Below are 14,911 nucleotides of genomic sequence, written 5' to 3'. Positions count from 1 at the left end.
CTCGGCCTCGGCCACCAAGGGATTAAAACCGTCATCCTAAGCCCGTGAGGGCGACCAATGCGACCTCGCAGTTGGTGGTGGTCTTCTCTTTCAGGGAACCAGGGTTACGGTAAGTAACCTAACATTACCTTTCAATTCGAAGACGACCACCAGCGACATTATGTATGGGATAATGTATACCAGAGCCATCGCGAGGGAGAAGGAACGGCAACATATGAGGGACGCATCAGAACCTCATAACCCAATGGTTAGCGGTGTGAGCTCTCAAGGACCCTCGTGTCTAACGAAGGCAGGGCAGGATCTACCACATTAAGGCGGTAGAACCTGGAGAAAGTATGCGGCATAGCCCAGCTAGCCGCAGTACAAATATCGGACAGCAAGGCTCTGAACAGGGCCCAAGATGTAGCCAACCCTCTAGTGGAGTGTGTTTGTGAGTGCTCTACAATAAATAAGTTGTTTCACTAGGGTAGTACAGAAGAGGGGCCTGGACTACATGTGTTTTGCAGGGACTACACATTCAGATGAGTGCACACAGTTCCATGGGGCTATTTATGTAAATTCTATTGTAACATAAATGGTAAATAAAAAAACTTTTTTTAAAATATTTTTAAAGTACAAGGTTTTAAAACAGACATGGAATTAGATTTTATCTCCTCAACTTTTAAAGTTCTGATAAAGCCTGTACATAAAGATGACACAGTCAGATTTAATCTTGCAGATGCCTAATGTTTCTTATTATTATTTCTTTTGTCTAATGTCTGTTTTCTGAGTTTACTATAAAAGAAACAGTTTTCTCAGAGCAGGATGTTCCTTAGTGTCAGATTGAAGCAGAAAGCCAGAGGATGTAGTTTTACACAGAAAAAATGTGCTTAATGTGGTAAAGACTGGGGGCGGGAGCTGGTTTATGAATATGCATGACAACATGCATACATTGCAGCTTAGCTGTGGCTAAACAAGTACACTTCTTGCCTTAATAATATAAATAATAGCTTTTACTTTATTTTATTTTTTTCTTGTTGTTTGATTGAATAATATTTAATAGTGACTCACACAATAATACTTTTGAATGGTATTTTATCCAAAAATAAAAGCATGTTAATTTTATCTGTACAAACTCTTTGCAATTGGTTTTATTGGAGAGAAAGGACATAAGAATTGCCATGATTATTCATTAACTTTTAACTGTTGACACTGCAAGAGCGAGCACAAGGCCACGAGGGGCAGACAAGCCAATCAAAACACGAAAAGAACAAGAGTTTGGATAATCCAGCAGGGGTGACGACAGACGAGGCTATTCATACACCTGAGATTGAAAAAAAAACATAGTATCTTATTCTTAGTATGCATTCTTTGTGAAAGGAAATATATTCTCAATGGGAGTAACACTAGTCTAAACTCTGGATAAATATATACAAACTATATTAATGAATTCTATTGTAGCGTAAAACAGCATGATTGTGGGACACTGCGATTTTGACAATGGCTATTTTTACAAAGACTTTTGGCAATGGAACGTTCTAGTCCTAGAATTGTTATGTCATCGTACTACACTTTACTAGATTATGGAAATATGAGTTCCAAGCATGTGATGCCTGGAGGGGGCACCAGTGCCAGTTTGGTATGATTCATGGGTCAAAATGCGTCAAAATCAAGGGACAAATTGAAGAAAGGTCAGGGTCAAGTCGGTTTATTTAGAAATAACAGCGCTACCACTTTCGGAGTTTTTCCAGTCTGCTAAATATTATTATGTATCTCTTTTTATGGTGCAAGTGCTGGGACCTATGGAATACTACAGCATTAGCCCCCCTATCAGTCACAGTAGCTGGCATGCTTCCAAACCATTTTTTGCACCAATGCCTTCTAGCTAAAAGATATTGCATTTGCTAAATTAAAGGATGAAGGGATTGTGCACTGAATGGTCGTATAATGCCATATGTTTAGGTTTTGTTTTTTACTTAGCTTATTATTATTATTCTTAGCCTTTAGGGAGACTGGCTGAAAATCAATATGAACAGTATCCTCGGAGCAAGTAATTTTTTTCTTTTCATGTGGGTGTACATCATCCTCTATTGCAACCAAAATAGTCCTGATTTATACTGAAAGAAAAATGAACCAGTGTGTAATATAACAGATGTTTCATTTCAGAAATGTGATGCAGTGCTCCATAAATACAAATATATTTATTTATTTAACTTTTTTCATATAATAAACACATTTAGGCAGTTTAGTATAGGTTTTCTATATTTGTAAATATTCTTGAAAAACATTTGCCATTACATTAAGACATTCCCATAGAGTCAGGCCCAAATTGGAAATTGATAAGGAATCAGAATAGGACTTAACATGAGAAACCCCACTGACACTTGCATATACAAAGGCCAGTATTATTAATAATGTAATAATAACCAATAATAATGAGTTGTATTGAACTGTCCAATCGCAGAGATGGATGCAGTTACCGGGTGAAACATGCATGACTATCTGATTCATGTTTGACAGTGTCTAAGAGCTGGAGAGCGTACTCAGCGGAGTGACTGAGAGTGTAACTTAAGTAACTTAATTCATAATATATATCTTTTTAATACTTTGTTTCAAATAAATTAGTCTTATATATCATTATATATGATATATAAGACTAATTATATATTCTCTTTTGCTGCAACAAAACACATAATCATTTATAAAGAAAACTCTTTGTCTCCCTTTTATACCATGTGGGGCTGATTGACAATGAATTATTCAATCCCCACCTGGCCACATATATTGTGTGTGTGTGTGTGTGTGTGTGTGTGTGTGTGTGTGTGTGTGTGTGTAAATGATAGATGAAATACATTCTCTATAAAACATAGCTCTAATTAAGGTGATCATTGTCTACTCATGGCATTTAATGTGGGAGGGAATTTTCACAGTTGAAATAATACAGCCTAATGCCAGAAATGAAATGTGGCAGTGTTCAGCACAGCAATTAAAACAGCTAATGCAAATGTATTTCATCCTCATAACAGGCTGTAATACTTTATTCCTAATTACTTTATTCAAGAGTGTTTTCCCACAATTTGTACATGTTTGCTAAAAGACATCACAAGCAGTTTTCTCCCTTCCAGCCACAGGGGTTAGATATCTAACTGGTTAATTTGTTGAATAAATCGATTCCTGGACATGCATTCTGCATTAGAAACCTCAGAACCTTCATCCACCAAACAGGAAGGACACTACCACACGGCCCAGCTTTAAAATAGCATAACCAATAACAGTAAGTCAACCCTTTTGCTTGGTTTTAAACTAAAAATGTATTTGTGGAACCAGGGATGCCCTCTTCTTCTTAAGCAATAGCACCACCTCCTGTTTGTTTAAGTGAACTGGAAGTGCATGCAGTGTTGGAAGATCAGAGAAACCTTGTGGCAAGGGCGGTGACTCAAGCATTAGCTCTCACAAACACCTCAGCAGGTGTGCTGGTATACAGCAGTTGTCTCATTTGCCTAATTGGTTCTTATATAAATAATAACCCACAACTGGGCGTGTGGTTATCCTGACATGCTGCAATGTGTTATTATATTTTTAAAATTATTTCATAAAGGAAATAGAAGAATAGTCAAACATATATATTTTTTCACAGCATAAAAAAGTGTGTATTATGCATGTTGTAAAATATTTAAGCAAAAGTACTTGTTCTATATAAATGACAAAGGATTAAAAAGTTTGTTTATATGGAATTTATATACATTATAAAAAACAACAGTTTTTTTCATATTTTCTTTATATTTTCTTTATAGTATTACAGGTCTGCAAAAACACATATTTAGTATAAAATAAACAAGTTAAAAATATCAATAAAACAAATATATATAATGTAACTTTTGAAATATAATACATGAAAAAGCAACAATAGGAATTGTAAAATAAAAGTACATTACGACAGATATATCATTTGTTATACACACATCAAAGTAGAGTATTAAAAAAGCACATTTTTTACTTGATAGTTTAACAAAAAATACTGTAACAGACATTATAAAGTCAGTTGTATTTCCCCCCTGTATATTGTGTCTCACAGTTGTAATTTAAAAACATGGAAACCTCTTTGAAAGTGATTGTATTTGTATTTAAGATTGTCGTTATTCTCCAGAACTGAGTTCTTTGCTAAATGATACTGTCAAATTGTAATGTTCAATTTCTCTCTTTAAAATAATAATAATAATAATAATAATAATAATAATAATAATAATAATAATAATAATAACTTTGAATTAGTAAGACTGATTTTTCAACGCCATTTACTCCAAAATGTAAATGGTTTAATGTAGACCAGGTACAATCTTGGCGATTAGATTCTAAGAAGTAGACAGTTTGTTCGTAGACAGTTTTTTTCCACTGCACTGGTGCAGATTCATCAAATACTTTTAAAGGTTTTGTGGAACTAGAATTGTAAACTTAGTTGCTTTTCTGCAAGGAGAATTTGCCCCTAACCAACACGTCATCAGCAAGCGCATAAAGCCTCTGTGTTTTTATTCTGCCATGTCGCTTCTTTTGTTTCGGCTTCTCTGGGAAGCTGAAGCGGGAGTCGACCGCTTAGAGTAGAAGAATACAGTGCGGTGTACATCGTCATTTCTCACGTTTCAGCTTCAGTTATCAGGAATTTCTTTTGTCATGGATCATGTAGTTTGGCAATCAGTCGTCATTTCTCAATCATTTTTTCTGTCATCCCTCATGTGTTTTTTTATGTCAGCCATTATTTGTATCAGGTATCATTTGCATTTTGTGTCCAAAGTCACTCAAATTTCGAGTCACGGAAAACATCAGTCACTCAAATTTTGAGTCATGGAAAACCTCTGTCAATGAAATTGTGTGTCAACCATCAGACAGCATTTCTTCTGGGACTTACGTAACAGCCAATCACGTTACTAAGTTTGCATATCCTATGATTTCATTGGCTACTGCGAATGTCAATCAACTGAAAACAAAAACCTACACATGGAGGGTGATTGGTTATTAGCTGTGGGTTGTATTTTATGTATTTATTTTGTTTGCTATGAGCCTAATATATTTGAACATATACAAATGCCCTAGCTTAAACCTATTTTATGAATTGAAAATATGAAGACAAAAATAATAAATAACTTGAAGTAAATGTTAGTATTGCTACGTGAACGAATAAAACGCAAAATAGAAAGACCCACTCAGATGAATTCAAAAGGACGTTGCTGTATGTGTGCAGAGGCCGCAGGGAACTTATGATTATCAAATAAACCACAAGTGCCAATGTAGTACCTCAATCTAAACAAGAAGGTAAACATAGTTTGTAAAAGATGTGCTGATGAAGTTCAGCAGTGATCAGCAAAAGTCATTACAATAAGTCTGCCATACAGATTGGAATTATATTCAAATTGAACATGTGTAAAAGGTGCATTGCAACCTAAAATTAATAAATTGTTACCTCAGAACTTGACACTGACCACGATGGGGGTGGGGGGTTAGTCAGTAACCACACAAGTTTATAAAAAACTGCAATTTTCTTTTCCATTTTTAAAGATCAATGTGAATAATAAAGTTATTGTCACAAAAGTATAACATATTTTACTAACTTAATTGAGTGATCTGAGCCACTTAGTTTGAGTGTAGTAATTAGAGTATTTTTTTAGGAATGTTTTTATTAGATACATAAACAACTGCAATATTTCAATCTAAAAAGTAATAATATTATCAATAAAGAAACAGTCGAAGAAATTAAACTATCTTGCCTTCTAAATCTTTTTCATCTATTGGTTGGGTTGGGTAGTTATTTCTGTCATAGATGTGTTGAGCATGCGCATTGTGCAAAGGTAGCAAAAGAGCATGTGCAGAGCATGCACAGTTCCCGAAGGAAGCAAAAAGTGGCAAAACACCAGTGTGCCAACCACATTTCCTTTGTCTCTTTCATAATCACTCACACCTTTTACACCCACACTCCTAATTCTATCTCTACTATTTTGCCAGATGTACTGTAGCAGAAGTGCGTGGTAACAATACAATTAATTACAAAACAATTAATTACTCTCTCTATGTTAACTCTATAGTCTGGTTATCTGGCAATGGGCCTGCGGTCACTGATAATATATACAAATTATGTTCTGGTTCCACAATACCTTTAAGATTTAGCTCCCGTCTCACGGTATCTGTACAAGAGAAAGTTTTTTAGCTCGGTTGGGATCTGCAGTCTGGGTATTTCTTGGAATCTGCTTCGCCCCAAATATTTCCTAACAGACAGACGACACAACTGCATCAAGGAGGGAGGTCCTAAAGAAAGATGCCAAAGAAGCATTTAAAGTTGTTCAACAAAATGAAAATGCGTTCACTGTAGACAGGTAGTTGGCGATATAATATTAACAGGTGAAAAGATTATGTCTTTTTGTTTTGGCATATAAGATTTATTATTATTATTATTATTATTATTATTATTATTATTATTATTATTATTATTATTATTATTATTAACCCATGCTGGTTCGTGGGAAATTATGTTAAGATATTAAAGTATACTAGCTGATACTAGAATTAACTCAATAAACTGAAAATTCTACAATATCTTACTTTAGCAGTATCATACCATGTACAGGAGATAAGTAGATGAATATGCTCATGTATATTATTTCCGTTTCTCAGAATTTAATAGTACAAGCATGTATAAAAAAAAAAGATGAAATTATTAAAAAAAGTTAGAAATGATGAAAAGGTCTGTATGCTGTCATTGTGATTTGAATGACAACAATCGGCTCAATATACCTTCTCTTTGCATGAGGATTCTCCTTGCTTCACTGCCTGGCGTAGCCAGATCCAGGGGTTCTTTGCCCTCTGTATTCCTGGCTTTCACGTCGGCTCCGTGTTCCAGCAGGAGTTGAACTAAGTCAGGTCTTGAGGCTCTTGTGGCTGCGTGAAGCGGAGTGTCTCCTTCAGTGTTCAGATTGGCACCTTAAGATAAAGAATTTAAACGTCAACAGAGAAATTATTTTGACAGAAACTGTAACTGGGTTTTACGGATTACATTTGCTTTGAGTTATCCTTTTTACAACATGCAGTAACACCTTGATGTCTGCTCAGATTGGCACAGTCGGTACATCTCCAAGGGAAATCAAATGCTGTGTGGAAGCTTGTGTTGGTGGCTCAGTAAGGCACACATTTCCTCTCTGGGCTAGACCTCAACCAAAGCTCCAGCACTGTGTATTTTGGATGGGACATTAAACCAAGATCTCATGGCACTCTTTCAAAGAAGAGACCGTCATAGATATCCAGATAGAAAACTCTGAATTCCCTCTGAAGACCAGAACCCCCCTCCCTTTTCCTTAAGTCACCACTGTAAATGTAAATTAGTTCATCGCGGTTAAAGGATTTGGTTTGGTGATGTAAACTCACATTAATGGCAATCCTGTGGAAGCTGTTTTAAATAAATATTTAGCACATTATACCATTGCCATTCATTGACAATTTCTATAAGGTGTACTTATATATAAGTTATAAGTTAAAGATGAATTACTTGTATACTTTATAATACCATATTACCTAATTCCAGAAGTTTCTTGACAGATTCCACATTCTGTTTAGTACATGCTACATAGAGAGGTGTGCCCAAATGTTTAATGTTGTGGTCAATGTCTGCCCCATGATGTAGTAAGGCTTCCAAACACTCTGTGTGACCTAAAAAACAGTAAAATAACTCTCAATACCAATACAAATTCACAGAACGCCTTGACTGTTATATTTCTTCAAAGCTCAGGGTATTAAATGATCTACAATAACAATATGTGAAGTACATATACAAAGGAATACTCCAGAAGTAATTTCACTATCAACCACTCAAACTGTTTCAGAAAGTGTTGTACTGCAGAGCACACAGCAAAAAGAGGGTTGACTCAATGAGAGTTCAGCGGTTTAGTAGAAAAAATTACTTTAAAAACACTTCTCCAGTTGATAGAAGTGGGCTATCTAAAAGTAGTGACAATCTTAAAAAATCCCTGTGTGTTCTGTAAGAGTTTATTAGTCATATATCGTAGTCACTGCTTTAAAGTTTGTTCTTGTAAAAGTTTATTGTGGTTGTAACAGGGGAGACCTGGACTGGCTGTCTGACGTATGCACGATGCTACAGGAAATGGGCGGCAATCCTGTGGAATCTGCCTGTCAGTCATGGCAGTGACACAGGTGAGGAAGAGGGTGTGTGGGCTTTCCCTCTCTCTGAGTGGCTGGGAGGCGGGCTTTAGGGAATTCCTGGGCCTATAAACGAATACCTTGTTGTTTCCTCAGGTCTGCCCTCTGTAGATGAATGAACCAGCGGGATCGCTACGGATAGACTGAGCGGGGTTGGAAGAGGCGCCAAATAATTAAACACTCTGAAAGGAGATAAATTAATAGTGTGTAGCGGGGAAATAAATGGGCAGACCCCAGTTATTGTATAGGGCAGTGAGGGAACGTCTGAGTGTAGGACGGAGACCCGGGCCGTGCGGGTAGCGACGGGGAAATAAATTAGCCTCACCTTTATTTTGTATTTTTTGATTTATTATTTATTTATCATTTATTTTTGTTTTTGTTTATTTTCGTTTTTTCTTTGTGCCTTCTGTTTTTGACTATTATTTAATGCACCTGCGAGTGCGCCGGTGAGCTGTGAAATACTTATACCATCGTTGGTAACAATAGTGTCACAGCGCCCCCTTCTGACGGAAAATAAATCATGTACCAAAGTGGTGTTTAGAAAAATCTAATTTTCTGTCTCCTGTGTCAGTGATTTCCCCCACCCTTCCACAGTGGTATACCACGGCAAAAGCATAGTGAAATAACGATAAAGCCCAGTTAAGCATTGTAAATCTCAGATAAGTACTGTAAGGTAAAGCACGGAGAAAAACATGATTTGCCAAAGTAAAGTGTGCTAAATAGATAGTGTTAGCATAGAGGACGTATAGTAAACTGGAACATGATTGTGGTCAACTTTTAATGGGGCTTATTTGACTTTTTACTTTAACAAATAAAAACCCCTAAAGATTAGCCTCATACCATTGCGCAATTCACTACACTGTCAATGACCTTTGACATGTGTAACCTGTCACTGTACTGTCTGTGGAGCAACTAGAGAAAAAAAAAACTAAACTAAAAACTAACCTCTGCTTGCTGCTTCATGGATAGGTGAAGATAGATGGTATTCAGCTTGAGGTTTGGCTCCATGTTGTAGGAGCAGATTCACACAAGCAACATTTCCACTGACACAGGCATTGAACAGAGGGGTATTCCAGTCAACTGTAGCTGAATTCACCTGTGCGTAAAAAAAAAAAAAATATATATATAAATAATCAATGATACAGTATTTAAGGAGGGTGGAAATAAACATGTAAACTAAAAAGGTGTTTGTCTAATATGGAAAATCACACCAACGTGCGCAATAATTATAATTATACTCATAGATCTATGAATAGTTAGCAGTTTTTGGGAAGTTTTAGAGGAATGGTTCATGTCAATTGTAAATTTGCCTGTTTCATCCCCCCATCACATTTTCAAGTCCATTAACAAGGTGTTCAGAAGTTTAAGCCTCCTAAGCTTTCATAAAAAACAAACATCTAAATACCCCAAACAAGCAAACTTATCAAAACAGTTTGTGCGCTGCACAGGCTGCTTGTTCTCTTAATAACATTATATTATATTATATTATATTATATTATATTATATTATATTATATTATATTATATTATGGCTAGAAACATTTCCTTTTAAGTTTACTAGATGGCATTGGCTCTTACTACTATACAAGCATTTTGGCTGGTCGAGCTTATATTACACATGTCTATGGCTAGCAGCTAGAACTGAAAAGCAAACCATATTTGGAAAACTGAAATAACAAACACTTGTGTTACAGATAAAAGGGTCCTACCTACTCCCACTACGAGTAGGATACAATGCAAGCGTAAGGCTGAGAAAGGGTCCTATTGCCTGCAGCACAAGTCTGTAGATATTTTTGACCTTCTGTTTAGAAATGTATGCGGTTTAAATGTGTCTTTGAAACGGTACATAAAACAATAGAAGCTCTGTTGCCAGAGAATATAAAAGAGTTATTTACAAGAGTGGCAGTTCATCTCTACTACTGTATATCTGGGTTGCAGAGTAAGTGAATGGATCAGAGGTAGTTTATTTTTGGTTGCCATTTCCTGTTATTCATTCATATGCAGTAACAAGTACTTACTTTAGCCCCTTTTTCTATTAAAAGTTTTGCACAGGCTGCATTGCCACCTACACAGGCCTCATGGAGTGGTGAAACTTTGTCTTGTGTCAGATGATTTACACTGGAACCCTGGAAGGGGGAAAATGACCATCTTTATTATGCATAAAAGCAATTGCAGGGGTTAAAAATTGATACACAAGTATAAAACATGCATAGGGTTTATTTGTATGTATCTAATTATATGTCAATATTGACTTACAGCACACAATGCAAATAAGCAGGCACTGCTTTAATACAGCAGTTGTGTTTTATTGTTCATTTTTTAGTGTTTAGTATTTGCTAGATTTAAGATACAATTGCAAATTGATGTTATTTATATCCATTATATTTCTTATATTGTAATTTTATATTCTTGTAAGTTCTGAGTTATTTATCACTTACAGGATGTGTGATCATATTATAATCGACTGGACCAAAGACCATCATTTGAATGCAAAATTGCATTTGTTCTTTAACATTAAGCCAACCAAACAGTGACTGTTTAAGAAGTACTGGGTTTACAGTGTTGCATTTCACATAGAATTACAAAATAAATAGAAAAATTAAAAACAAACCAAAATGCAATTGAAAAATGTATCCATTTCAAAACTATTGAGAATATATTTAACAATATTTTACTTCAAAAATAAATAAAATGAATTCCAGTTTTATGAACATTGCAGCAATAGCATTGATAAACATAAAGCAGATACATGTGTTGCAAAGTAAAGACCTTGAAGCACCAAACACTAAGGAATGATACTGTGCATGGTACCCGGGGTGTGATCTACGAACATTCTCACTAAACTTTGCTAATAAATCACAGACTTTTGGGTAACACATGCATACACACACTTTAGAATGAAAGAATGTGTGCATGCACACTAGATAAAAATAGAGCCTGGATTGGCTGAAACTGACCATATTCGGTTCAGTGTTCATTTCTAGTCAATAAAAGTAAACTGAACAAAGTAAAATAAAAGAAAAAGTTCTTTTGCAAAACGCTGGTTAATGTTTAATAATGTAACTGGTGCTACCTGGTCAATGAGTGTTTTTAGTGCAAGCAGGCGTCCATGAAGGGCTGCATCATGAACAGGAGACCAATCAGATGCAAAATCTTAAAATGTAAAAGTGGAAAGATGGTTTATAGCCCAAAATAGATACAGTATCTGCACATATGATTATTATTATTATTATTCCTTTTTTTAACATACAGTATCATTTTTCCAATACTTTTCCAAAACTACCACATCTTGTGCAGAAATAAAAGAACATGAAGTAAATGTGTTTTAAATTAAAGTTGTTCTAAAACAATAATGCAAGGTTGGAACTTGGTATGGCTATGAAGTATTAGATTTATCCTAAACAGGCTACCAGTCTTGCAGCATCGCTGCAGGAAGGAACCTGTTATATGGAATTCAACCTCTGTTCTGTAGTATTTCTACTGATAAACATCCACTAACTGTGTTGCGACGGATTAATAGTTACGCTCTCATATACCATGTTTACAACCATGATTCTGTCAGCTCCAATAAGGATACAGAGGTGCTTTCAGCTTCTGAGTTTTGATAAGTCTAAACAACAAAAGAATACATGAGTTAGGACAACTCTGACATTTCACGCCCATACCAAGTATAGGTTAACAAAATAAAATCAAGTAGTGATTGAAGTAAACTGAAATTCTTGGTGGTGAAAAGATGGGCGTAGATGTTTTTGTTTTTCAATTTTGCTGTATTTGTTTTAAGTTTGTTTTCAGCTGCAGGGCGCCTAAAAATCTGCCTGCTGTCGTGTTTTTTCACTGCTGTAATAAATGGGGGGAAAAATAACCTGAAACAGATGAGCCAAACAGATTACAAGCCAAGCTCTGTCCCAGGAATGTTAACCAGTTCAAGGTCTGTTCACTCTCTAGTTAAATGAAAAACTTACAAGTAAATATTTAGTGCTGTTGGAGTTTGTCCCTGCTCTTACTCACCTCATAATTTGCTGATGATAATGAAAGATTATTTCAACACAATACATGGTATTTTTCTATAATAGGTGAGAACAAACTTACATACATATAGAACAGACACGCTTTTGATAGCTTGATATCCTTATCTGATATTCTTATCTGACACCATTATATAGTATTTATCAGGAGTCATCAGGGTCCGAGTCTGAGTCCGAGTCACTATCATTCGAGTCCCGAGTCCTTGAAACAAATTCAAATCCATTTTCATTCAACTAGTGGTAGTAGTGGGAGAACAGTTTACATAACGGACGTTGTCTGATATCCCTCAGAAAAATGCACAAACAATTAAAAAAAAAAATACAAAAAAAAAAAAAAAATGATTTCGTTTATTTTTTCTGGCTAGATTATTCTATTTGCATGTCTTTTTCAACTTGTCTGTCACTATCTTCTTTTCTATTGGAATTGGAATACTGTTTGAATGTACTTGAAGTTTATAGGTAAGCTTCAAGTTTAAGTTTGTGGACATTGTTTTTCACTTTGATAGAAGCCGTGATCTGGATTATAGAGCCGATTTAGTGTTAGAAAGTGGTCAGAATGTCATCAGAATGTGGTATGTGTACCAAAACTTGACTCATGAAATGTCAGAAAGTGGTACGCTGTCAGAATGCAAGTGGTGCACTGTCAGATTTTGGTACAGGTGCAATCAATTGCGATCTGATATGTGTTTTCCTATTGTCAAAAAGAGGTACATTTACCATTAATTATACATAAGTTTTTTGCAAATTTAAACTGGAAACAGACAATTAATTTATCTAAAAAGAATTAAAATTCACGAGAAGTCCACTGCAAAGTTTCACAAATAAAAAAAAAAAATGTACAAGACCCAATAAGGCGTCTGCTAAATAAACAAATAATAATAATAATAATAATAATAATAATAATAATGTATTGCATATGATAAATATTATCATACTGTTTTCTTAATGGTGGAAAATATGATCAATTACATTTAAAAAAGATGTAAAATACCGAAAACAGCATAACGTACCAGATTTGAATGGGCACTTCCCTGCTTTCTTAGCGGAAGTTGTTTAGTAATGCGCAGTGCGCCGAGTACCACTTTTAAACACATACCTGAAAATAACACTACGCAGGTAAGAAATTAAAGTTACTTTCACCTCTGACTATAGCATCTACTTTGACTTCAATTCAGGTAAAATCTGCCAATCTGATTTAGACATTGCCAGAACTGTATATATACTGTGTTCTTAAATAGTACATTTAGTATTATTTTTACTATTTGTTTTGCAAAACAGAAACGTTATTTTTCACTTTCCTTGCATTTGCACTTTTATTAAGTCTGTAATACAATGATGACAAAAACTGAAAAATGTTACATTTCAAAATCAGATGAAGTGCTGTACTACTATTATGGCTTCCAGTTGACTTTTGCAATATCATTCTGTAGTTTCTTTGATTACATGATGTTAAGTAAAATATCAAAATTATGTTCATATAGTTTTTTTTATATATAGTTTCAATCCTAAACTTCTAGGTAATGCAAAACTTTTGGCCATAGCTGTACACAGACATATACATACACACATGCACTAAATACATAATTACAGCATTGTGCTGGCTCATCCCATACTTATACATTAACCTATAACTTCTTAGGAACAGATCATTTGATCTAGCTGTATATACCTCTGTTGCTTTCATATGCACAAAATAAGTTTAAGTGTATAAACTGCCACTTACCGCTCATTAACGGATTGGAAAAGTAGTTACCACCTGACAAGTCATCCTGTTTCTCTCCAGCCATCACAAATCTTGAAGTTTTGGACTTTCGAGAGAAGAGACTGCAGCTTTCATCCACTTCTCCGATCACAATCCAAGTCTTGTGAGGGATAGGAATTATTGCATGACTGAACTGGTATGTAGCATACTGTAGCTATAAATGTAATATTGCTGCCAAACAAAACACCAGCCTTACCCGTGGGCCAACAACATAGACTGCACCCGCCCAGTTCTCTTTTCAGCAGCAACTCTCTGCTGCCTTGCTGATGTCATTTCCTTTTCCCTCAATGCACAGGAAGGTGGTTTTAACGCTCTGCCAATATCTGTTGTTTGAAAAAGATCCTGTGTAACTGGTTTTTCAAATTTGCCCTCTGGGAAAAATACAACAGCTAAAGAATAATGGATGGGTTGAGCACTGTAACAAGAGGAGCCTGTTGAGCGTTGTTGTAATGTGACACTGAACCCACTGACCTGTGCAGGCTGGGCCCAGGAAAATGGTCCACAGTGTCAAAACAAGGAGGGTACAGTATCTAGGGAAGAGGAAACCTAATGTACTTACAATACCTTAGGGAGCACATTACACTACTTTTGCAAGACATAAGAGCAACTGATAAAAAAGGCTAGCTTATCCGTAGCTCCCATTAGCAGTTACGTTTACATATGCTGTGGTAGAAAAACATGACTTTTCTCATACAGTAGCTTTACAACTACTGTTGTAAAAAGCTATTTGTACATTTAAAGAGCTCTGTTTGAGGAAATTGATGCATTTTTTAGATTGTAGTATATATTGCAATTTATTATTATTATTATTATTATTATTATTATTATTATTATTATTATTATTATTATTATTATTATTATTAATAATAATTAACAGTGACATTCAAGCTTTGTGAGTTGGACCCATAACTGCAATAACACTAACTTGAATTATCAGATTATGTTACTGA

At 35.2% G+C, this 14,911-nt stretch overlaps 1 protein-coding gene across 3 annotated transcripts; it reads right to left on the bottom strand.

Moving 5' to 3' along the window:
* Nucleotides 1–3,698: 3,698 nt before the first annotated feature.
* On the bottom strand, nt 3,699–14,356 carry LOC117405237 (ankyrin repeat and SOCS box protein 9-like). Of its 3 annotated transcripts, XM_034923219.2 has the most exons (8): nt 14,158–14,329; nt 13,923–14,061; nt 11,248–11,327; nt 10,193–10,300; nt 9,121–9,271; nt 7,534–7,668; nt 6,760–6,945; nt 3,699–6,273 (listed from the first exon to the last, which is right to left on the bottom strand). In XM_034923219.2, exons 2-8 carry the CDS (start codon nt 13,984–13,986, stop codon nt 6,125–6,127), a joined length of 873 nt encoding a protein of 290 aa, XP_034779110.2. In that variant the 5' UTR covers nt 13,987–14,061; nt 14,158–14,329; the 3' UTR covers nt 3,699–6,124. The 3 variants fall into 3 exon arrangements, with proteins under 3 accessions (XP_034779110.2, XP_058886017.1, XP_058886018.1); XM_059030034.1 differs by having other exon boundaries at nt 13,923–14,233; XM_059030035.1 differs by lacking the exon at nt 7,534–7,668 and having other exon boundaries at nt 13,923–14,356.
* Between the last annotated feature and the right edge of the window lie 555 nt (nt 14,357–14,911).

This window comes from Acipenser ruthenus, chromosome 9, assembly GCF_902713425.1.
Source record: "Acipenser ruthenus chromosome 9, fAciRut3.2 maternal haplotype, whole genome shotgun sequence".
Taxonomy (NCBI): Eukaryota; Metazoa; Chordata; class Actinopteri; order Acipenseriformes; family Acipenseridae; genus Acipenser; species Acipenser ruthenus.
Note: the sequence above shows the minus strand (reverse complement) of the source record. Positions and strands in the feature narration are given on the sequence as shown.